At 47.9% G+C, this 25,137-nt stretch overlaps 1 protein-coding gene across 5 annotated transcripts in view; it reads right to left on the reverse strand.

Annotated features, from left to right (window-relative positions):
* Positions 1-7,100: 7,100 nt before the first annotated feature.
* Positions 7,101-25,137, reverse strand: part of LOC147612767 (uncharacterized) — a 91,163-nt gene continuing 73,126 nt past the window's right edge. For 2 of the 5 annotated variants that reach the window (XM_086783336.1, XM_086783338.1), the window contains exons 9-11: positions 21,157-21,229; positions 20,388-20,579; positions 7,412-7,579 (exon numbers count right to left, since the gene is read on the reverse strand). In XM_086783336.1, the coding sequence (XP_086639462.1) occupies positions 7,553-7,579; positions 20,388-20,579; positions 21,157-21,229 (292 nt within the window). In that variant the 3' untranslated portion in view covers positions 7,412-7,552. Of the gene's footprint in view, positions 7,580-20,387; positions 20,580-21,156; positions 21,230-25,137 lie in introns of those variants that run through there. The other 3 variants (XM_086783337.1, XR_015263505.1, XR_015263506.1) reach the window with 3 other exon arrangements.

Below are 25,137 nucleotides of genomic sequence, written 5' to 3' on the forward strand. Positions count from 1 at the left end.
CACTGTAGTTGCCTACCATATATACAATGCTCACAAAACTGAAAACTTGAAAACTTTAGAGAAGGCAAGTAACCCAAACGAGACAATTGCTCCATTCCCTTGACACTCATGTGTCCCAACCGGCTATGCCACATAGAAATTTCCGGTAGCTCGGTTGCATTTACATTAGCATGGTGACAAACACCTGCATGCATGAAGTAAAGAGTGTCCACCTTAGAGCCTCTGGCAACAACCAGTGAGCCCTTACTAATTTTCCACTTTCCACTACCAAATGTGGTAACATAATCAGCATCATCAAGCTGTCCAGTAGAAAGCAGATTCTTCTTGATCTCAGGCACATGCCTGACATCATGGAGCATAAGCTGTGAGCCATCTGAAAATACAAGCCTCACATCACCTCTGCCAAGAATCTTGCATGCATGGTTATCACCCAAATAAACCACTCCTTCATTGCCAGCAGTATACCTGACAAACAAGTCTCTGCAACCTGTGACATGAAAGGAGGCACCTGAATCAATGATCTATGAGTGCATACCATGACCACCTGTAAGAAGTGAATGGGCATCAAGTGAAGAAGTAAATAGGACCTCATCCTCACTGCCACCTGCATGTGACACATTGATTTCTTCAATCTTGACTCCACTTTTGCCCTTTGGCTTTACATCTTTGGCTTCATCTTTCTCTTTGTCTTTGCCTTTTCCCTTTTCCTTTTGATCATTTTTCCATTTGTAGCATTGCTTTTTAATGTGTCTCTTTTTGCCACAATAATGGCATTCCAAATCCTTTTTGGAGCGAGACTTGCTCCTTCCCCTTTCTTGGCTTTTCCCCCTTTGCTGGGATCTCCCACGTGCATTCATTGCATTGGACTTTCCAACAGAGTTGTTTTTCCTGTTCATCTCTTCTTGAAGAAGAGCACCCTCAACATCTGCATATGATAGCATAGCATTCGAATTGCTAGTGACTGTCCTGAATGTGTCCCAACTCTCTGGCAAAGTGCATAACAGAAAAGTGGCTTTGAACTCATCGTCCATTGCCAACTTTTGATTAATGACCTAGCTGACAATACCATTAAACTCATTTAGATGGGCTGTCATAGACGCCCCTTCCTTCATCTGAAGACCTATGAGTTTCTTCAACCAATACACTTTGCTTGAGGCACTTTGTTGGGCATACAAGTCCTGCAATCTCTGCCGCATTCCCCAAGCTGTCTTCTCTTCACGAATGCTAAAAAGTAATGAGTCTGACACAGACAACATGATAGTAGATCTTGCCAGCTCATCCATATCTTCCCACTCTTCAGCAGTAAGAGAAGCGGGCATCACACCCCTTTCTTTGATAGGCTTGTGCTGCTTTTTCTGGAGCAACACATTGTAGCACTGGGTTTGCCAAATATCATAATTATGCGAGCCTTCAAGCTTCTTGATGTGAAGCAATGAAGAGCTCTCACCTGTGGTTGCCATAGCAAAATGCAACCTGTCAATGCCTGACTCCGTGCAAAATGTGCAAACACTGCACCAAAAGCACACAAAGTGCTCACAGTTGTTCTCCCAAGCTTTATCTCCCACTGCGGAAGCACAAATGCAACTTTTCTCCCACTTTTTGTGATGAAATCACCAAAATCTAGTTGCTGCAGATTTTGGACAGCACCTTAAATGTGCTCTTTTGCCCTTCCAAAGTACTGTACAACAGTACCAAGTGCTTACAAATGATGTACCAAACCTGTACCGGCAAGTACAGCAGCTGAAATTGAATCTTTTGGTCACTCAAAACAGTGTACAGCCATGCCAAAACATGCACAAAGCTGTGCCAAATCTGTACCAACAGGTACAATAGCAATAAATGCTCTCCTGGCTGTCCAAATGAGTGAAAATCAGACTTTTACAGTCCCGAACACTGCATACAACAGTCCCGAACAGAAATTGGGCAAAAGCCCCTTGACTGCAAGCTGATTTTTTGAGGATTCAAGGCATAAATGTCTTGCCTGCTGCTTTGCCAAGCTCAACAAGCATACAAACTTGAAAAGCCCCTTGATTTGAGATCAATTTCTGATCATACATGGTACATTGACGCACATGAAGGCATCCAGAGTGTTCACGATGCTTCCCCCTGGCCACATATACATCAAATACATGAAAGCCCCTTGATTTACAGGCACATTGAGTGCTTGTAAGGCATCAACACATTATCCACAGCATCAAATGCGATTGCCTGCATGCAAATCAACCAAATCGGCACAAAAGCCCCTTGATTTGCACTGCAATTTGCTGCAATTTTGCCCAAATGTGCGATTTCTCACATCATACAGCATGTATGAGTGCTTAATTGCACAATTACATCAAAAGCCCCAAATTTCGACATCCAATTTCCTGCAAATTGATCCTGATTGTGACCAATGTCACCCAATTTTGCTCAAAATTGAGCAATTCGGCACCTGTATCTGCTCAATTGATGATTGCACCTGCTCAATTGCAAATCCCAAAAAAAAATTGAGGAAAATACCTTGTAATTTTCTGATTTTTTCTCTGATTTGCAGGCGGGTTCATGAATTTGGTGCTGATGCAGAAATTTGATGCTCTGTTGCAGAAGGGGGTGATTACACTGCTACAGCTTGTGAATCCATGCTCCAGGGTGTTGGCTCTTCTCTGCTGTGCGCTGGAACTCCATGCGAGTATGCTGCCTTGCTTCAGGGTGAGCTTATTGAGGTAGCTTCACAACATAGGAGGTCTTCTTTCTCTGCTTTCGCTTAGCGTATGAACGCCCAGCGCTAGCCTCCTCGCTGCCTCAGCCACGCTACACGATTAGCGTATCAGAGATATCAGAGACGCCCAGCGCTAGCCTCCTCGCTGCCTCAGCCACGCTACACGATTAGCGTATGTTGCTGTATTCGCTATGAGCTCGCCTTCGCCTGTGTGCTGTGCGCTTCGCTCACCTTGCGGATGAGACTGTTTCGCCTAGCGCCAAGCTGGCCTAGAATTGCCCGCTTATGCTGCTTTGGCTATGTTCGCTCGCTTATGAGCGCCACCCGCCTACAGCAGCAGCCGCTGGTGGCCACAAAGCGCAACAAGCTTATCGCCTGAGTTCGCCTCTTCGCTCGCCTAGCTTCGCCTTTGGCCTCTTCACCGAGTACCAGTTGATGGTTGGGCAGCCTGGGCAGCCACGTGGGCTGGCTGCGTGGGCAGCTGGTTGGCCAGCCCCTTTTGTGCTGCAAGGAGCAGGGCGACCAGGAATCAGCAGGGCGACCAGGAATCAAAAGGGGGGGGCGACGAGCAGAGCAGAAGAGGGAGGAGAACCTGGTGACCAAAGCTCTGATACCAGTTGATGGGGAGAGACAATTAGGTCATGTGTGGGAGACATACACAGAGAAACACAAGGGAGAGAGAGAGAGTTGTGGGGATAAGTCAACTCATGAGGCATGAGTGTGTGACTCCCCTATCACACATGTATATTGCACTAGTACACATAGTGCACTTAGTACATTAAAAGTACTAAGTGTACTATGTACTATAACTTATGGGCTTGTACACACTATAAGGGTGGGCATAACGCCTTTACCCCAACATCTAGGTGTGCAATAAGTACAATGAGTGGGGGGGAGGGGATGGAGCTCTACTACTAGGAGAATGCAAAGCTATATGCATGGAGTATACAATCATGATATGCAACCTAGCTAGCTCCATCCTGTACCATATTGGGGAATAAAATGGTATACATCAATGAAGGGGGTGTTCACAGCTCCCTGAAGAACATGCCTGGGTCTGCTCTGAAGGCCAGTCGCTCCGCACCCTCTCTATGAAACTGAGCTCTGATCTCTGTCATCTCTCTCTGGTATAGGCGTGGTGTCCGAAAGCCAGGTGTCCTCTGTCTCCTGTGGGCTCTGAGTGTCTCTACTCTCTGGAGAGTAATTCCCTGCTGTGTAGGGACTGGGAGTGGGATGGATCTCTGAAAAAACCTAGTAATATGTGTCTGTCGTCCCCCCTCTGGAGCTGTCTGAGCCTGTAATGATGTCTCTCTATGACACTGTATGTCTAGAATGAATCTCCCCAGTATGCAATGGTCTACTGCCTTAAAGATCTGGTGTAGGGAATGTGGCTCTCTGAATAAAATGGGATCTCTCTCTGAATAAAATGGGATCTCTCTCTGATGGCTATATATGCTCTGCATCTGCATACATAATGCTCCTCACTCTCCACCTCCTCTCTACACAATCTGCATACCTTCTCTCGGGGGATCCATGCTACTCTGCCAGTCTTGATCTCCAATCGATGTGATCAAACTCTAAGTTGACCAATAGCCACTCGGGAGCCGTGTGGAAAAGCCCTCCATGTATCTAGGCCTCTCTATAAATCCATCATCAGTGATACTCATGAAGTGATCTCTATAGTATAGCATCTTCGGTAGAAGAGGCTGTGTAGGCGATATCCATGTCTCTCATGTATAGAGCTACCATAGGTCCTGTCTCAATACTCTGTTCCTCTCACTATGAGAGACGGATATGGGTGCATCCCTGTCATACTGGAATGGTGGTAGATGATCCATGTCTAGGCCATGCTGTGAGAACCAATGTGTGACCTGTGCATACCATGATCCTCCGTCTCCTGCCTCAGCCAGCTGTCTAGATGCCTCAAAAGCTCTGTATGACAATCTGTCCTGTGGCATCTCTCTGAATCTGTCTAGCAGGCATATAGTTTGGAATATGGCCTCTACCATCATAGGAGGCGCAGCAAACTCTGCTCAGATAATGTCATGAGGTACTGACGGTTTGCTGCGTATCATGCGTGCCATCATGAGGGCCTGTGGTCTCTCTTATATGTGTCCACCAATGGGTAGCAAGGCCTGGCGCCCATACCGTTGCTCCATACATCAGTGCCGGTGTGACTAATGTGTCAAATAGCCACCCCTTCGTCCGGGGCTCCTGAAAATGTGCCTGGTGGCACTGTCTCTCTAGCATAGCCAATGCTGCATATCCCCGTGTCAATCTAGCTCTGGCTGCTGAACCCATGGTGAAGCGCGTGGCTGCTACAGAGAAGGTAACCCCTAGGTACATGTATGATGTCACCACCTCCACCTGGCGTCTTGCGAGAGTGAATGTCAGTTGACTCCTGCCCTATCTCGATGTATGAAAGACCATAACCTTGGTTTTCCCAAGGTTCACAGTAAGACCCCTTTGTGTGCAGAAATCATGGAGTGCATGTAGATGCTGTTGTAGACCTCCCGGTGACTCAGACACTAATACAATATCATCAACATAAAGCATAATATGTACTGAGGTACCTGCTAGATCGACTCCATCTCCGCCTCCCTGTGTAATGAAGTCAGCCACCTCATCGATGTATAACCCAAATAGCGTGGGGGAAAGTGGGTTATCCTTGCTTCACACCAATGGTGCTAGCAATAGTCTCGGACATACCTCTTGGGCATCTCACTCGCCCAAAAACTTGCTCATATAATGCATAGATGCCCCGTGTCATATCTGCTGGTATGCCAAGAGACTGCAGGCATTGAAAGAGCCTCTCTCGTGGTACTGTGTCAAATGCCTTGCGGAAATCCACAAAGCAGCAATAGAGCTTTCTCTTCCTCACTCTGGCCTGATCAATCATACATCTCAAAGTGAATACATGGTCAGTGGTAGAGAAAGCTCTCCTGAAGCCTGCCTGCCTTGATGAGCGTAAACCTGCTCGCTCAGCATATAAGCTAAGCTCTTGCTCCAACACTGCACCATAGAGTTTGGCCAACACGTGGCCAACCATAACCGTCGTGTAGCTGCTCGGATCGAGCATATCCCCTGTTTTGTGGATCGGCACAATGGTGTGCATCGTCCACTCCGCAGGCAAACCCTCTGCTAGTGCCCTGTTAAACAGATGTGCAAGAAAAGGAGCCAAAGAATCTACTGCATATATGAGATGCTCACCCATAATGTCCTCTGTCTGGTCCAGTGTCCTCTGATGCCCGACTAGCCCCTATCTCCTCTGGATCCACAGGGTGGAGGATCTCCATGTCATCATAGTCATACACCTCACACTGTCTGCTCTGTGTGTGGGCATTGAAGTCACCCGTAAGAAATACTTCCCCTAGTGTAGAATAATGTATAATCTCCTCTGACAGACAAGTGTATGGCGAGGCTCCTGTCTCCTCCTCCTGTGGCATGTCCTCTGTAATGACATAGGAGGATCCTGATGGAGGAAAGTAACATAGGGCTATGTATATAACCGTGTCCTGTGAGAGCTGTAAGCTGATCCACATGTATCTGGTCTCCGGATCCTGTGCTACCACTCTCAGTCTCCCCTGTAGCTCCCGTCTGAATAGAACTGCTACTCCCCCCGACCCTCTCGAGGTACCCTGGCGTGTGGTCCTCCTGTATGCTAACTCCCACTGGAATCCTCTACTCGACGTAGCCCTCTCTCTGGGCTCTGATGTGTCTCTGTCAGAAGTATGATGTCTCTCCCCACCATAACATGTTCCAGTCGTCCAGGCTGCACCCAGTGAACCATTATAGTTCCATACTGCCATGTGTATCTCTGTCAGTGGCCTGGTCTGTGTCCCATGTTATATTAACGTCTTCAAAAGGCCAAAGTGACCTATGAGACCAAAGTTACAACCATGTGACATCTGATACACTGTCTGGAAAAGAAAAGAAAGAACTGAAGGTAAGTATCTAGCCCTACAATACACTGTCTGAGAGAGAGAGAGAGAGAGAGAGAGAGAGAGAGAGAGAGAGAGAGAGAGAGAGATGCTATTAATAATTACAAAAGATCTGAAGGGTTTATGAGGCCAAAAATCTATTACAAATCAACATGACAGATGAAAAACTAGTTGCCGAAAGAAAAATATGGGGCCAATGTACTACGTAGGCCCTGTGTGTACAATATAGTAGGCAACAGAAGAGCCTCATGTGTCCGAACTCATAATGTGCCGACCTAATCATAGGCCTCGATGTCCACTACTTCGGGGAGTATCTCTGCATCGCTGAAGCAAGTCTCGGATTTGAAGTTGTCGGGTGGAGGCAGAGACGTCGAGCTCTCTAGAGGCTGAGTTCATCGGGTGTTCACTCAGTGGGGACGTCTAGTCCTGTCTAGGTCTGAAGCAACATACACATGCATATACTAAAGCGACATACTTACACAAGTAAACAATGTGTGCATATATACACTCAAAAACCATAAATTTCTGGAGTCCGTATTTTTCCGTGGAGCATAGACCTGGTTTTACACCACAGAGATGACATGGCCTGGACTGCAATTATGAAGAATCAATGTAGTGATAATACGCTGGAAAAAAATACTGGTCAAGGTGTTCTTATCCATGTGATAGAGCAGCCTGAAATTGAGCAGGAACTCTCAACTTCGGTGCCTGTTCAACTCCTACCGTTCCCAACTGTCCACATGCTGCCATTTGATCATCCCCTCGACTGTGGCGAATGGCGACTACAAGACCTGCATTTGCTATGATATCTCTAAAAGCCAGCATCTGCTGCTCTGGAGTTGGAAGGAATGCTGCTCCACTATGAGGATTGAACGTGATAAGGTTGATTTTGCAAGGTATATCTTCAACTAGATTAATCAGTCGGTTTGCATCTTCTACACTGCATTTGTCAAACCCTTGCATGCATTAGTATCAGTTGAATTCATGGCTGAAGGGTCTCTCTCTCTCTCTCTCTCTCTCTCTCTCTCTCTCTCTCTCTCTCTCTCGGATAGATCGATATCGGTCTCTTGGGATTGTTCCTACAACGTTAAAAAAGCTTCTCTCATCGGGTGTGTGAGTGAATAAACAAAATTGGCTACATGGAATTGATATTCAGCACGTCTTGTGTTCGAATCTCACTTCTCGTCGGATCGAATCTCGATTGATATCGGTCTCTTGGGATTGTTCCTATGACATTAAAAAACCTTCTCTCTCTCTCTCTCTCTCTCTCTCTCTCTCTCTCTCATGGTGTGAAGCTGCGCAGGCCCCCCCTCCTCTGTTCGCGCTGTGTGCTGGTGGCCCTTGCTGCGCACCTGCTGTGCCCCTTCAGCGCTTCTGTGCTGCGCACCTTGCCTTGCTTACTGTGCTGCGCTGCTGCGCCCTTGCTGTGCACGCACACGCTTACTGTGATGCGCTTCTTACAGTGCTGAGCCCCTCCGCCTCCCTGTTTCCAAGCACCCTTGCTCAAGCACCCAAGGCAGCAACTAGGGGGAAATAGCCACAATGAATCTACAGGAGCTGGAGGCATACATCAAGACAGTGGAGGACAACACCAAGAAGGTGTTGGGTGAACAAAAGAAGGTGCTGGTGGACAGGGTCCTGAAGCAACATGAAAAACAGCTGGAAGGCCTCCGCAAGGAGATACAATGCAAGAACAACAAGATTGAAGAATTGGCAGCACAAGTGAACCACCAGGAAGAGGGGATTCAGATGTTGAAAGAGACCCAGATGCAACAACAGAAAATGCCAGAGGCTGCCCCAGTGATAGGGGAACTCCGGGAAGAAATGGAAGCCCTAAAGGCTACAGTCAAGGACCATACAGTGGAGGAAAGGGAACTGAATATTCAAGAGGGTCTAAGGACAGACTTGGAGCAGTTGAAGCTGCGGGAAGTACTGCAGACCACTAAGAAAGATTGGGTGGAGGTGGTGAAGAAGCACAAACCCTCGAGGAGGAGAAACGCAGGAAGGATAGGGCCCTCCATGTGCGAGTGCAGGGACTACAGGCGGGGGCTTCCGCCAAGGAGGACGCCATGACACTTTGCCAAATGCTAGGAGTGGACGGGATCGCCCCCCCCTTTGTAGATACATGGAGGGCAGGCAAGGATATGACACGAGAGCGGCCCCTCATCAATAGATTCCCTGATGCCACCAGCAAACACGCCTTCTTAGGCAGGCGGGCTGCCCTCAAGGGCACATAGGTGTACATGGGAGATGATCTCACACCAGCACAAGTGGCACACCGGCGTGAGATGATGGTGACAGTTCATGAGGCCCGTAGAGCAAGCAAGTGGGCTATCTACAGAGATGGTAAGGTCATTATCATCGAGTGTCGTCCCAAATAGGGATGCGGGGTCTATGAGACCAAACACCTGAGGTTAGTAGTATGGAACTACAATGGCACGCTGTGGTTGAATCCAAGAGGTTTGAGCAAGATTGTCACACGCAGGGATATTATTTTCTATACAGACTCTAAGAGGGGCTTACCATACATAGCCGGGTATAAGTGGGAGTCAGCTTTCCGAGGAAAGACCCGCACAACAGGAGGAGTACGTGGCTCTGGAGGGGTAGCTGTCCTTTTTAGATCCCATCTTCGACATATTCTTAGGATCGTCCAGAAGGACGAGCATACGTGATATCTTTGGGTGAGGCTACAACTTAGTAGTGACAGAGTCATCCACATTGTTGTGTGTTATTTTGCACCACACCACTCCCCTTACGCCGCACAGCATGGCCGATCACCGTACTTACCGTTATATGGGGATATTATGGAGTTCTCATAGCTGTGGGAAGTCCTCTTGCTTGGGGACTTCAACGCCAAGACGGGAAGTCAGCACGTCCCACTACTCGATTTGGACGACCCTATTAGACTATAGGAGCTGGACATCACTGACACAAGGCTGCAGAGATCATCACAAGACCGTGAGGAGGTCATGGCGCATGGGAGATTTTCTTGGAGCTAGGTCGTTATCTATAACAGGATGTCCCGATGGCCCTCTCCTGACGCCCTCACCTCCTTCCCTCAATTATGAGGTACTAGCACCGTGGACTACTTTATGGGATCTCTGGCTTTGGCACAACTTCTCCTCGACTTCTCCATCCTGCCACCCCCCTTTGACGCTGACCATGCCTACCTCTCTTTCACTCTTACCTGCACACCACCAGTCCCTCTGCCACACCAACCCCCATCTCACATTACACCCAGGTTCTTTTTGATCATACGCTTGATCTTGTTTACTCCAACCACGTCTACCGCCAACTCCAAGATATACAACCTACTATCCCCCTATCCACCCTCACATCATAGCTCACCACCATCCTCCACACATCTGCCACCACTTCTTTCATCTGCACGTGGTGGTGTACCGCCAAGCCACCTTGCGGTTCCATGCCCCAAAATTGTTGGTATGATGACAAATGCCAAGCCACACGCTCCCGCCTTAAGCATGAGGTACGGATTGGGCAAATCACGAAACGCCAAGCGCAACGGATTTCTCAACGGCTCACCCAACGCAAGAAACGGGCGGAAAGAGGATGAGTTGTACCGACTTTTCTTAGGGCTGAACTGCAAAGAGACCTAGAGGAAACTCCTAGAACATCGCCCCCCCACAGTTATCACCTACCTGGACACACAGCACTCCTATGCATGATTCCCTATCCCCCATCAGCCACCCCTACCCCCACGGCCAGATCCCTGCCCCACCAACTTCACCTTCTTCACAAAGGGCATGGTCCTCAAGGCCATTTGTAGACTACGTAATGGGCGAGCCCAGGATCATGAGGGACTCACTGCCGAGTACATCTCACATGCCGATGATACATTGGCGCCCCTACTAGCCTACATGTTCAATAGAGCCCTTTGTAAAGGATTTCCACCCTCTTGGTCCACCAACACCATCAACCCCATCCTCAAAGCCTGAGATCCACTTGATCCTAATAATTATAGGACGATCATGATTGGCCACACATTGGCCAAACTCTATGGATTGGTGCTAGAGACCGAGCTTAGTTCATTTGCAAAGATCCAAGAATGCGGAGCCTCAAGATAGGCACGTTTTTTGACGAGCTACTCTACCCTTGACCACATCTTCACCATAGTAGCCAAGAGTTTCATAAAAATGGTTTTTGAAACGCGTTTTGAAACATTTCAAAGTGTTTCATTGCCAGGCCCAAAAGTATAAAAAAGGTTTCATAACAAGGGGGGGGGGGGGGTGGAGGAGTATATAGTACCCAAAAACAGGGACCTTCAACAAGTTTTGCACAACTTTATAAGACTTTCAACAAATAGTCAACTTGAACTTCAGACTTACAAAAATGTAAATAAAAGCAAGACATTGCAATTTGCATATGTAAAACGGAAGTTTGAGATATGTTAAAACTTTTTTTAAAAAAAATCTTTAAAAAAATAGTAGATAAAAAACTTGTTTCAAAAAAATCAAAACATTTCGAAACGTATGTACTTTCAGTGAAGTCCGAAACGCGTTTCATTGCTACTATGATCTTCACCATCCGTGCCATCATCATGGAGGGTAGAGCACGATATCAGAGGATTTAACGCTGCTTTGTATATTTCCGCAAAGTGTTTGATACTGTACCTCGAGCCCGCCTCCTACACCGTCTACGGGAGATAGGAGTCCCATCTAACATGGTTTGGAGCATCATCGCCCTCTATGAGTCCGTCGTCGGATGGGTGAGAGCCCCAGGAGGTACATCACAGGAGCTTTCAAGCACTATTGGGGTGAAATAGGACTGCCCTCACCCACTCTTTTTGGCCTCTACATTGATGAGATCTCGAGCTTCATTGACGGCGGATTAGGCGGGGTTGGTCCCACACTCGCAAGCATATTGATCCCCATACTACTTTATGCACATGACATCGTCAGCTGAGGGCAAGCAGTTGGATGCCTTACAGGACTTCTGCACTCAGCGAGACCTCTCTGTTAACCTTGGTAAAACCAAGGTAATGGTCTTCAATACTTCTTGCCCCTCCACATCCAGATTGAGCTTCACATATAGAGGGGATCCTGTGGAGATTGTCTCATCCTATGTCTACCTTGGTGTCACTTTTAGTGGCCCCACGCTTCACCATGCTTCTCGCAGCACATGCCAAAGTGACACGGGGATATGCAACCTTGAGCTTACTTGAGCGGTAGTGCTTCCAAGCACATTTCCAAGAGCCCAGGACGAAGGGTTGGCTTTTTGACACCCTTGTCACACCAGCCTTGATGTATGGAGCAACCTTTTGGGGCCAATTTGACACCATAAAGAGCCTTCTACAGAACACACACATGGGTGTCTTGTCCCTGAATCACAAAACCAGGAGGCTGCTCAACATAAACTTCCTCCTCTAAGTCTCCATTTCGAAAGGCGGATTTGACATCCATCTGGAACACGAGCCATTTGAAGTTTGTAGCCAGAGCCAAAACAATCTTGATGGTGGTATACCTAGCGGTAGGAGCAAATGTCTCATCAAAGTCTTCACTTGCCTTCTGACATACCCAGACTTAATGAGTGATATCATCCAAAAGAAGAAGAAAATATCGAGCCCCTCTAAGAGACTCAACCGCCATAGGTTCTGCAAGATCTGCATGTATAAGCTCCAGTCTTCGGGTTGCTCGATGAGTGGCCTCTAGAAATGCATCTCGATGATGCTTGCCCATCATGTAGGATGAGCAGACGTGTGAGAGAGACCTTAGCTGAGGTAGTACCTACTTAGAATGGAACTTCTATAAGGTAGCAATGGGTACATGACTGAAGCGAGAATGCCATATAAAAGGATCTGCCTCAGAAACCAAAGCCATCAAGGGGAAGAAAAGTTGATGAATATGGGAATCAATGTGAGGGATCTGGGAAGAAAAATTGGTGATCTTGTAGAGACCCCCATCATGGACTCCATTGGCAACAACTGAGAGAGTCTTCCTGTCGATTACTTCGATGACCTCATAGTCAAAGTACACACCAAGTCCCTTCTAAGAAGCTTTGTATACTAAAAAAAGATTTTTGGAAATCCGTGGTACATGAAGAACATCATGTAAGGTGGCAGAGGAACCCAAAGAAACATTACCAACACCGGTGACAGGAAGTGAAGAGTTGTCACCAATGTGAACTAAAGAAGAGAGAGTCTGGTAGTTCTCCAAGATATGGGCCTGATAGGTCATATGGGCAAAAGCACCACTCTCACCAACCCATTCCACCGCTTCAGGTGTGTCACTAACCTCTTCAGCTGCTCAAGAATCTTCATGACGAGCAAAGCAACGATCCTCAGTATGACCTGACCTGCCACAATAATCACATTCACTGCTTTTGTCCTTGGATGGATTCCTTAGAATCATGTTTACCCTTGCCTTTGCCTTTTTTTGTTGTTGTTGGAGTTCCCTTTTCCGTCTTTGCCTTTGCCCTTGTCAGAGGCAACAAAGGCAGACTTCGACTTGCCTTTTCCGCGAAGAATGCACTTGTCGTGGAGATAACTCACGACTTCCTCAAAAGAGGGGAGAGGATCACGGAAAAAAATATTATCCTTGAAAGAATCGAAGGAAGCAGGAAACTTACCAAGAAGTTTATGGATGGGATGGTTGATGGAGCTCCCGTACTCCTCAAGCTGCAACTTGATACGGGTGAACTCTGCAATCTTCTCAATCAAGTTATCTGACTCATTAATTGTAAGCTTCTCCAAATCTGACTCCAATTTGGCAATCTTCACTATCGAAACTCTCCCATACCTCCTCTGGATCTCTATCCACATCTGATGAGCATTACTCCAGGTAGAGACAAATTGTGCCTGTATAGATGGAGTCATGCAATGGATGATGATAAGACGAGCCCGAGCATCGAACATGCTTCTCAAAGTAGGGTCCACCAAGTGAGCTGTGGAGATAGCCATCCACACACTGGCTCCTTCCAAGAACAACTGAGTGTAGAAAGACCATAGTTGGTTGCTGTAAGCTTCATGGAGTCACTGACTTGGGGAGGATTGTAGGATGGTATATGAGTAGGGGTGGGAGCAAGACCTGGATGAGAGAAACTCAGAGAGGAAAGATTGGTAATAGGAACCACCTATGGAGCGGGAGCAGGGGATCTAGGCTGTGATGGTGCTGGAGAATCAACAGGAGGAGCTGTAGTAGAGAAACCTTGTGAAGCCATGTCCTCTGACAAGAAACCTTCTCTTAAGAAAGGGGCTGAAAAAAAAAACAGCAAATCCTCCTCTCAGGCTGTGCACAGCAAGAAGATAGGGAGGGTGGGTGGGAAACTGAAAGGAGAGGAAGAAGAAAGATTTCTCCACGCTCAACACCTAGAAGAGGGCTTCAGCAATCCAATCAACAGAAAAATTCAGCAATCTTTGCTGAAAATTCAGAAACACAACGGTCCCAAGCGTCAAATGAAGAAAATGCAGCAATCTTGAGGAAGCCTCTACTCCCGAAAGAAAACGCAGCACCTTCTACGCTGAAATCTGCAGAAAACGCAGCAAGCTGTCAAAGCCTCTTCTCCAAAATAGAAAACGCAGCTCTCTTCTGCTCACAAGTCAGCATTTTTCTCCGATACCATGAAAGAAAGTGAAGAAAATAGAAAACATAGATGTAGGCCCATGTACTAGACCTGTAAATGCTGGAAACTGATGTTTATTGCTGAAAACTGAGCACGACGGAAGCCCGTAGGTGTTGTACAATGGTAAAAAGCAGAAGCAGCCGCTAATGTTTTTCGAGGAGACGGTGGCTCCTATTCGCATCTACTTGGTTTTGCATCACTTCAGGCCGTCCACCCTGGAGAGTGGTGCAATGATCTTCTCTTTCCCCTAAGCACGGCTCCACGGACGATATGGAGCCTTGAGTTAGTGTCTACCGCCATTCACGGGCAAGCACTAGAGACCTCCTATCATCTTTAGGACCTACGGATTACTGACATGCTCACTCATTTTTGGCCGCTAGCATGGATGGAGTTGGGCGGCTTCGGCCACGAGGCTCAAGGTGGAGAGTTGGTGTCCTCCAAAGCCTGGAGGTGCTCCTCTTCGTCTTTCTTCATATCTCGATGGCAATACCCCTCCCCCCCTCCTACAGATACCTTCACTATGACAATTGGAGTCCAGAGTACGCGTACTCTTGAGCCCCGCGAGAGTGGTTTCACATGGAGGGTAGGATTGTAGGAAATATGGTTTGAGGATCTTAGGATGGGAAGTAATGATACTTAGCCATGGTGATTAGCAAAGAGATTAGCACTAATGATGTGATTAACACGAGAAAGAAATAATGTACAACTATCAATGTCTTTTGGATGTCCAAAAAAAAGAGGACAAAATGAACATGAAATAAAGTATGAAAGCATTGAGCAGTGGGGGGGTGTGATGGATGGAGTACTACTGCTAGAGGCTCAGTATGCAACCTATATGCGTAGGGTATACAAGAATGCAATGCAGATCTGTCTAGCTCCAACCAGTACCATAATGGGGGTGTAATAAGTGATACATAGGCGATGGCGAGGCAAAAATACCTCGGAGCATGATCTCCGGGTGCGAGTGTAAGTGAGCTAGCCGCTCCTGGATATGGTGCTGATGTCGAGCCCGTGTCTCTGTGATCTCCCTCTGATGTAGTCTGGGAGTCTGGTAGCCTGGTGCTCTCGGTCTCCGTCTAGCTCGGAGGTCCGCAGCGCGCTGAAGTGTAACCCCCTCTTGTGTCAGGGTAGGCACTGGGATAGATCTCTGGAAGAAATCAGTGAGCTGGAGCTGTCCGCCCACCTCTCCCTGTGGTATGAGTCCGTATCAGTGTCTCTCTGTGGCGCTGTCTCTGACAAGAACTGGCCAAATCTGCGCTGGTCTACGGACTCCATGATCTAGCGGAGTGAGGGATGTCCACTGAAGATGGTGGTGTATCTCTCTCTAATGACACTATATGCTTTGCATCTGCATACATTATGTTCCTCACTCTCAACCTCCTCCTGGCATAGTCTGCATATCCTCTCTGCTCTGGGGATCCGTGCTGCCCTACCTGCCTCAAGCTCAAGCTGGTGTGATGATACTCTGAGCTGGCCAATCGCCACTTGGGCACTGTGAGGCATGTACACATCCATGTATCCATGTCTCTGTATGAATCCATCCACTGACATACGCATAAACTGATCTCTGTAGTATAGAATCTTTGGCAGTAGAGGCTGACTGGGTGAAATCCAAGTCTCTTGAGTGTATCGCTGCCATAAATCCTGCTGAAGGACTCTGTTCCTCTCACTGTGAGAGAGCTGGATGTGTAAAGCATGTATATCATACTGGAAAGGTGGCAGGTGATCTATGTCGAGACCATGCTGAGTGAGCCACTGTATCATCTGTGAATACCATGATCTCCTATCTCCACTCTCTGCGAGATGCCTGGACGCCTCAAAAGTTCTATGTGAGAGTCGATCTGATGGCATATCTCTGATCCTCTATATGAAGCAGATCGTCTAGAAGAGGGCCTCTACTGGCATAGGAGGTGCAGCAAACTCTGTCCGGACAATGTCATGTGGGACGGAGGGGTTGCTACGAATCATCCGTGAGAGCATGAGAATTTGAGGCCTCTCTATCTGAGACCATGTGGAGGTGGCGAGCACAGATGCCCATACTGCTGCAGCATACATCAAAGAAGGGGTGACTAGTGTGTCAAACAACCACCCCTTCGTGCGGGGTTCCTGGAAATGTGCCTGGTGACATTGTCTCTCTAGCATGGGCAGAGCTGCATACCCTCGTGTGAGTCTATCCCTGGCTGCCTGTGCCATAGTAAATCTTCCTGGCGGAGTCATAAATGTAATCCCCAGGTACACATATGAGTCTACCACCTCTACCTGTCCTCCTGCTAGTGTGAAGATGGCCTGTCGTCGAACCGGCCCTGAGGTGTAGAAAATCATGGCCTTGGTTTTCCCAAGGTTCACTGTAAGCCCCCTCTGTGTGCAGAAGTCATCGAGTGCATGGAGATGGTGTTGTAGTCCCATCCGCGACTCAGAGACTAGAATAATATCATCTACATATAGCATAATGTGGACTGTGGTACCTGAGATGTCTACCCCGTCCCCACCACCGTGACCAATGAAGTCAGCCACCTCATCGATGTATAGCCCAAATAGTGTAGGAGAGAGTGGGCATCCTTGCTTCACACCTAACATCAGACAGCTCCCCGGGGCATCGTATGCACTCGAGGACCTGCTCATATAAAGCATAGATGCCCCAAATCATCTCTGATGGGATCCCCAATGACTGTAGGCGCTGGAAGAGTCTCTCTCGTGGCACCGTGTCAAATGCTTTGCGGAAATCCACAAAGCAGCAGTATAATCTCTTCTCCCGCGCCCTAGCCTGGTCAATCAGACATCTCAGAGTGAATATATGGTCAATAGTGGAGAAAGCTCGTCGGAATCCAGTATGAGCTTAACTCTGCCTCGAGCACTGTGCCATAAAGTTTGGCCAATGTATGACCAATCATGATAGTCCTGTAGTTGCTGGGGTCTAGCATGTCTCTCGCTTTGTGGAGAGGCACGATGGTGTGCATAGTCCAGTCAGCTAGTAGGCCCTCCACTAGTGCCCTATTAAAGAGGTGAGCAACAAAGGGTCCTAGTGTGTCAGCTGCATAAATAAGATGCTCACTCTGTATACTTGTGTGGTCAGCTGATCTCCCATGCTGTAACCGGCGGATAGCTCTCTCTACCATCGAGGCGGTAAAGAAAGTAGAGGTGGTAGGGCAGGACTCCTGTGGCTGTGGTATGGGTGGCTGCTGAGGGATATGGTAGAGACTCTTTGCATATGTGCGCCATGTGTGTGGATCCTCAATCGGGGTACGAGGGCGAGGCTCTCTCATCCTCCACCATGCAGTTGCTGCATCTCTGCTCATGAGTAGGTGGTATATATCCCAGTACTGTGCCTCCTCATATGCACGCCTCTTACGGCGTGTGAGGGTCCTCATCTGTCAGCTCGCCTATCTCTGTGTAATGGTCCCCAGTGCTCTCTGGGCACAGAGGTGTCTATATAGCTCTCTGCAATCATCATCATACCACCGATTCTGGGGCATGCTCCCAGATCTATCTGTGTGTGCAATGTGTGTATGATGGGGGAAGCTACAGGTGGCGGCCGTATGTAGTAGAGATGACAGCTGGGTGGTGAGTGTGTCTAGAGGTGACAGGGGATCCATCTGGAATAGCCCGTTATATACATGATGCTCATATATGTCTGCCAAGTCATGGGTGAAGTAGAAAGTTGTATGCGATGCCTGTGTGGGCTGTGTGGGTGCTGGTGTGGAGCTCGCCAGTTTGACAGTAAGAGGTACGTGTGATCTGCACCAATAGGATAGGGGGGGATGGTGAAAGATGTCACTGCCTGTGTGGTGTCCATGGACCCCATGATGTAGTCCACTGTGCTACCCCCCCTGATCGTGGAAAGCATGTCAGTGCTCCTGAATCCTGCCACTGTCTCATCCCGTTATAAATAACGAGATGGTGTCGCGCTCCCAGCTCAAGTAAGTGATGACCATATCTGGTGTTATCCGGCCCCATGTCCTCTGACACCCTGCAAGCTCCTGTGTCCTCCACCTCTAGTGTGTGCATCACCTCGCGGTGCTCGAAATCATAAATGTCGCACTGTCGGCTCTGTGTCCGTGCATTGAAGTCCCCCATAAGGAGGACTTCCCCCAGGTTGGAGTAGTGTATGATCTCATCTGAAAGGGCTACATATGGTGACTCTCCCAATGGCCCTGTGTCCTCCTCCTCCCCTCTACTCTCCTCCTCTGCTGTCATGGCATATCTCGATCCTCTAGGAGAGAAGTACCATAGAGCAATGTATAACACCTTGTCTGCTGAGAGCTGCACTCTAATCCACATGTATCTAGCCTCCTCGTCATGTGGTACCACTGTAGGTGCTCTTGTAGCTCTCGCTTGAAGAGTACCGCTATACCTCCAAATCCTCTCGATGTGCTCTGCCGTGTGGTCCCCCTGTATGTAAACTCCCACTGATAGCCCTCTACTTTGGGTAGCCCCCTCTCTGGGATCTGGTGCGTCTCTGTAAGTAGTATGATGTCCCGTCCCTCCATGACCTCCTCCCTCCTCCCAGGATGTGTCCAAAGTGCTCCATTGCAGTTCCAAACTGCTATGTGTATCTGTGAATCTGGATCCTCCATAGCCGATGTCCCATAGGCCGCCTGGCGCTAATCGGTGGCCTTGCCATCGATGATGACACGGCCATCGCGATGATAGAATGCTCTCTTGCCCTCTTTCCGGGCCTGTAGGACTCTCGGCATGCATGTTTTCCTATGTTCTATCTGCATCCTTGTAAGGTCGTCATCCAAATAGATGGGATCTCCCTGTAATCCTTGTAGAATCACCCTCTTCCTCATGAAGGTGACCCTCTCCGTCTCTCCTGCAAACTGTAGGATGAGGGCTCGCTTGCGTGTTGAGTCTTTCCCGGCTCTCCATGCTTTGGTGAAGGGGAGAGGGTCCTCTTCCTTGTAGCCGAGCTTCATGCATAGAAGCTGTCCATCTTTCTCGGGAGTGGAGTCGGGTGTTTCGGCTATACCTGTGACTCGAATGTTGAGGCGACGGGCACGGGCATGCCTCAACTTCTCCTCCTCAATGGTGGTGTGAATAATTTGGTGTTCTTCCCTTTGAGTCTCCTCCCTCACTTCTTTACGGACGTTCTTCTTCACCACTTCAACCCATCCTGACTACTTGGCTTCGAGTTTTCCCTCCATGTTCTTTGTGATCTCCTTGGAGATCTCTTCTTTGATGGCCGTGAGAGTGTTGTCATTGATCTCCCCTTCTTCCTTCTCGGTGTTCTTGACAGCTACCAGACCCGTGCTTCGAGGGCCATGATGTGCCGGTGTACTTTGTTCTCCACCTCATTGAGGTTGGAATCGGATGTCTTCTTGTTCTCCTTGATTAGTGCCTTCATTGCCATCTCGAGGGCCTCGAGCTTCTCTTGGAGACTCGGAGCCATTCCTCGAGATTACTCTGCGGCGCTTCCCACAGGCAGGGAGTGGCGAGAGAGAGAGAGAGAGAGAGTTATATTGCTGCCTTGGGGTCCTGACGAGGGGTGGGTGGGATTAGGGAAGCGACGGGACTAGCGGGCAAGGTGCACAGCAGAGCAGCGCCGCCAGGCGCAGCACAGCGTGGACAGGGCAGCACGAGCAGAGCAGCACAGGCAGGTGGATATGAACACGAAGAGGCCACCAGCGCGTAGCGCGAGCAGGTCAGCACAGCAGGCAGGGTGCACAGCAGAGCAGCGCCACCAGGCGCAGCACAGTAGGGGGTGCGTGGACAGGGCAGCGTGAGCAGAGCGGGTGGATACGAAGAGGGAGAGGCCACCAGCGCATAGCGCAAGCAGGCCAGCACAGCGGGCAGAGAGAGAGAGAGAGAGAGAGAGTTTCACGCAAGTGAGCATATGCAAAATCACCAAAAGACTTTGTTACTTTTCCATTAGAAAACTAGACCAAAAGGTTACATCAAAAGACTCCCATGTGGGACAAATAGTTGACTACCTTGCCTCATCCCCAAACATGGATGGTTATTTGCCTTTCTCCAACACTCCCCCTCAAAGATTTATCCAAAACAACCAAACAAGAAGTACTCTAGACATTGGATAGACAACAAGGCGTTTTTGGATATACCAAGCACACTTTTCGCTTTGATTTCACCAACTTCACCAAACAAGGAGTACAACAAACAAATTGGACAGACAAGGAGTAGGGAGAACTAAGAGTGGCCAAGATCACACAAACCTTTAAAAGGCCATTCACTTTCGACAAAGTTGGCCTCTTCTTTGAAGGCCGGATCTGGACTTCTTCATCATTTGCAAAGTTTGCTTTATCATATTTAGTGATCCATGCAAGCTCAACATCTCTGGTAGAAGGCTTTTTCTCCTTCCCATTGACCACACTCCAAAGACTTTCCCTCATGAGATGATACTTGACCTACATTTGCCAAGTGTGGAACCCATTCCCATCAAATCTATCCAAATTCATGAAGTGAGATAAAGATGAAGAAAGGTCTTATCCTCTGGTTATGCTCAGTGGGGCAGTGTCTAATCCTTTACAACAGGGATTAATGGCTTACAAGATAACAAACAGAATGATTATGCAATTGCTCCCCCTTGATTAGAATAGGGAAAAAATTAATGGGTTTTGGAGGATGCAATTCATGCACCAAATCAAAGGGGTTTTATGAAATCAAGCAATATAATGATGAAGCAGCACCCCAATGGCAAGATTGAACCCTCAATGGTGAGGATTAGTGCTGTAATCAGTGCTAATTATAATAATTACCAGAAAACACCAGAATTTGGGGAAACAATGTAATCTCACCAATATGTGGATGGATTGCCTTGAAATTTGAACTGTGTAGCTCATACCATGTGTACTAGGCACCTCAAAGGACTTCAACCAATTCGAAGCAGAAATGGTGATTTCCGCTACGTTTTTATTATTCTGCTCCTCTTGGCTGCTACAGTGCACTAATTGGCAAGAAATTTCTTGAGCAAGTAGGTCTTACCATTGCTAAGCCATGTCTAATAGGCCTTGTACCAAATGTGAGGGATGCCACCAATTTTTGCATTTTTCTGATTCTGCAGCACAAAATTACACCAATTCGTTGAGAGATAGGGCAAGCCCTCTTAGGTGTAGATAGCGCTCTGTGTTACCTACAAGATGAGCTTAAAAAAAATGGATTTGATACACTCTGGAGGGAGAATGGAGCAAAAAACTAGATGCTGCGTTTTTTCAAGAAAGGGGAGAAAAGGGACAAGTGAAGATTATGGATTAATTAGGCATCACCATGTAGGAAATATGGTTTGAGGATCTCAGGGTGGAAAGTAATGCTACTTAGCCATGGTGATTAGCAAAGAGATTAACACTAATGATGTGATTAACATGAGAGAAAGAAAGAAAGAAAGAAAGAAAGATATATTAAGAGTCTACTAAAGACCCAATGGGCCTATGAAACCAAAGTGATACAATAATGTCCATGGCATATCTGATCATGGAAGGGAAAATAAAACAGAAAGAAAACATAAACATAGCTATCTCACTCGGGTGATACAAAGCTGTCCATGGAAACTCATCATGGATTACTAAGAACATAGAAACATGAGAGCAGCATCAGCTCCGAGTAGATGGTATACCACTCTCCAAAATATCAAGCATGGGGCTAATGAGTATGGCCGAGAGGTCTCCCTCAGCCATGTCACATGGAGATAGAAAGAAAGAAAGAAAGAAAGTTGTATTAACGTCTTCAAAAGGCCAAAATGACCTATGAGACCAAAAGGTTAGAGAGAGAGAGAGAGAGAGAGAGAGCTTCACACGAGCATATGCAAAATGACCAAAAGACTTTGTTACTTTTCCATTAGAAAATACACGTACCAAAAGGCTACATCAAAAGACTCCCATGAGGGACAAATAGTTTGACCAAATCTGAGGACCCTAGCTCACCTCCACAACATGGATGGTTATTTGTCTTTCTCTGACAAGGATTAGAAACCACCTAGCGAGGCTTCACCCCAAGATGGATTGTGATTACACACCATCCCAATCTATGCCCACGAGTCTCAAAGTGGAAGGTGGTTCTGACAGTTCCGCCTCCTATCGCTCCTAGATATGCAGATTATCTCATGGAACATTCAAGGTTTGGGTGGACCACATTGCTTGAGGAGGCGCGGGATCCTCAAAGAGGAGCTTCACAAAGCTGTAGTAGGAGGACCTATTGACATACTCTTCCTCCAAAAGCACTATCTCTGACAGGGTCGAACCCACAGATGCAGGAAGATTCTCTAGGGTAGAAGCCACATCTTTTGGTCCCACGCCTTTGGCCCCTTCAAAATCTAGAGCGAGGTATGCATCTCTGTCTGTGAGCAGCTCTTACCAACAGTGATTGACCCAAGCACCATAGTCACAGGGAGAGCATAATGTGTGATCATTAGGATTGGTGAGGACAAAGTGGGTTTGCTTAACCTCTACGCTCCGAACACCGCACAAGCAGAGCCACTTTTTGGAGCACAGTCCATCAGTCCCTCCCACGGGCTAATTTTTGGTGCACGGGTGGTGATTTTAAAATACTAGAGGCAGCGGAGGATAGACTTGGAGTAGGCATGGATACCATTTTAGGCTCGGAGTACTCGGCTTGGGAGGAACTAATTTTGGCTCCTCGGAGACAGGATCCATGGCTTTTTGGACTAGCCCAAGAAGCGTGAGCTTGTCAAGATCAGATAGGAGAGGTATTGGCCCCAACCTCTCCACGCTGGACCGTTTCGATGTTGATGAATGGGCTTGTGGACGAGGCAACATGGTTGGAATTCTTGCACGCACTTCTTTCTTAGATCATGCCTGTCATTAGCTTCCTTATGGGAGATAGGGTCACCGGAGAGTTCTTTGAGATCACTAATTTACAAGCGTAGGGATGGTATCTACAGATTGTGTGGCCAAGATGGCTTTATTGTCTTTGATCCCCCTCAGGTTCCAGCCATTGCCACAAATTTTTTCAGAACCCTCCTTTCTAGAGCCCTTCTCTCTACGCAGGTAATGGACACGAGGGATCGGGTATGGCGTGCACGAGAGAGGTGGTCCCCCCCCACTCTCTCGTTTTTCTTGATGACACCGTTTACCTCTGAGGAGCTGGCTGAGGCTTTGTAGGCACTCCCCTCGGGCAAATGCCTTGGGAAGGATGTCTCTCTGTTTCTCCGACATTCGGATCTCATGGAAGGCAGCTTCAAAGCCACTTTCAATGAGATTATGGCCACGGGCTCAATGTCAAAGAGGCTGACTAAGGGTATGATTCATTTGATTCCCAAGGAGGGTGGAGATATGTTGGAGATTAGGCACTGGAGACCCATCACCCTCCTAGGGACCACATACAAAATTCTAGCCACATCCATCAGCCAGCACCTAGAGCCTTTCCTCCCAGACTTGATACATGGCACACAAACTGGTTTTGTTTGAGATCAGAGTATCCTAGATAAAATCTTCACTTTTTGGGAGGTGATAACCTCGGCCCATCTGAGGCATCAGGATTTGATAGTTCTCCTCCTTGATTTTGAGGTGGCATACGACATGGTGGACTGGGGCTTTGTGGAGGGGACTATGTGCCAGATGGGCTTTCTAGTGGAGTGGGTCCGAGGTGTTTCCAGACTTTACTCTGCCTCTCACAGCCAGGTGCTCATTTAGGGGACTCGACGAGACAAATTCCCCTTATTCGCTCCGTCTAACAGGGCTGCCCTCTTGTGCCCTTCCTTTTCTTGTTTGTAGCTGAGGCCATGAGCACTTTCCTCTCCACCCAAGAGACCAGTTTACAGGGGCTGCACTCACCTATCCGTTCACAGGAGGAGTTGCTAGATTCAAAGTTCACCGATGACACAGCAGCATACCGGTCCGGAGATTTGGGGAATCTCCACAGATTCACTGATGCGATCGAGATCTTCTTGTTAGAATTATTGCATCTCGATGTATTTGGGCTATGCCTATTTATCGGGCATTTACGTATTTTCTCCTTGTTTTGTGAGTCGTGAGCTGGTCGGCCTGTTCCAGAGCAGTCGGCCAGGTTCACATTCTCACTATATAAGGAGCCTCCCCATTATTCACTTTCTCATCCACCCCCTCGCACATCGCCCAACACCTCTTGCTGGCTATTGCCATTGTAAAGCTTATTGCTATTATAAAAGGTGATCTTGTCCAAAAGCTCTCTCTACTCTCTCTCTCTCTTGTTTAGTTTATGCTTCTACTGTGCATTCTCCAATACTTTTGCCAAGCATCCGGCGCACAAATCAGCTGACACAAGTCGTGTGGTTTTTGGGTTGACTTGTAGAGTGGACATGGCAGGATCCCTTTGCCAGAGAGGAGGCTCCTAGCACCCCCTTCTTTGAGTACACCACACGGTTGGGCTGTAGAATTCAAATGCCTGAGATTGAGGGCACCTCAACAGCAATAGGCCACAAGCAGTCCTAGGGCCTCCCTCCATAGTTTCTTTCTGACTTCTGGAAAAGGCTGTGGGACAATTTTTGGCTTGGAAAATTACACTCTTTTTGTGGCAAGTAGCCCATCGGAGCTTAGTGGTTGGCACTTGGTTGGCCATCGGAGGTAGATCTGCAGTTTGGTCGAGGTGTGGCCATCCTAAAAAGTGCCATTGGGATTGCTTGAAGGCTCAGTAGGTTTGGCACAGGATTCTCCGCATCTTCACTATGGACCGGGCTCCTTGTACAATTACTTGGGGTAGAGTGGCTTAGGCCACAAAGGCTAAGACTGTCATGGCATACAAGAAGGATGGTGGGGGATCACTGTAGGTTACTCATCATGGGATCTCAACAATTCCAATTCCGGTCCCTTCTTGGTGGGGGATTGGCACGGCAGGTTGCTCATCATAGGATCTCGCTGGTCCCCTCTACAGTTTGAAAAGATGCAGGGAGGAAGAGAGCTTGAGCTCTTGCAAGTACACACACACTCACAAAACCCTAATAGAGAATACACAAGGTGAGAGGCTGAAAATCTT

This window comes from Cibotium barometz, chromosome 45 (genome assembly GCF_041138505.1).
Source record: "Cibotium barometz isolate CiBa-2024 chromosome 45, ASM4113850v1, whole genome shotgun sequence".
NCBI classification, from domain to species: Eukaryota; Viridiplantae; Streptophyta; class Polypodiopsida; order Cyatheales; family Cibotiaceae; genus Cibotium; species Cibotium barometz.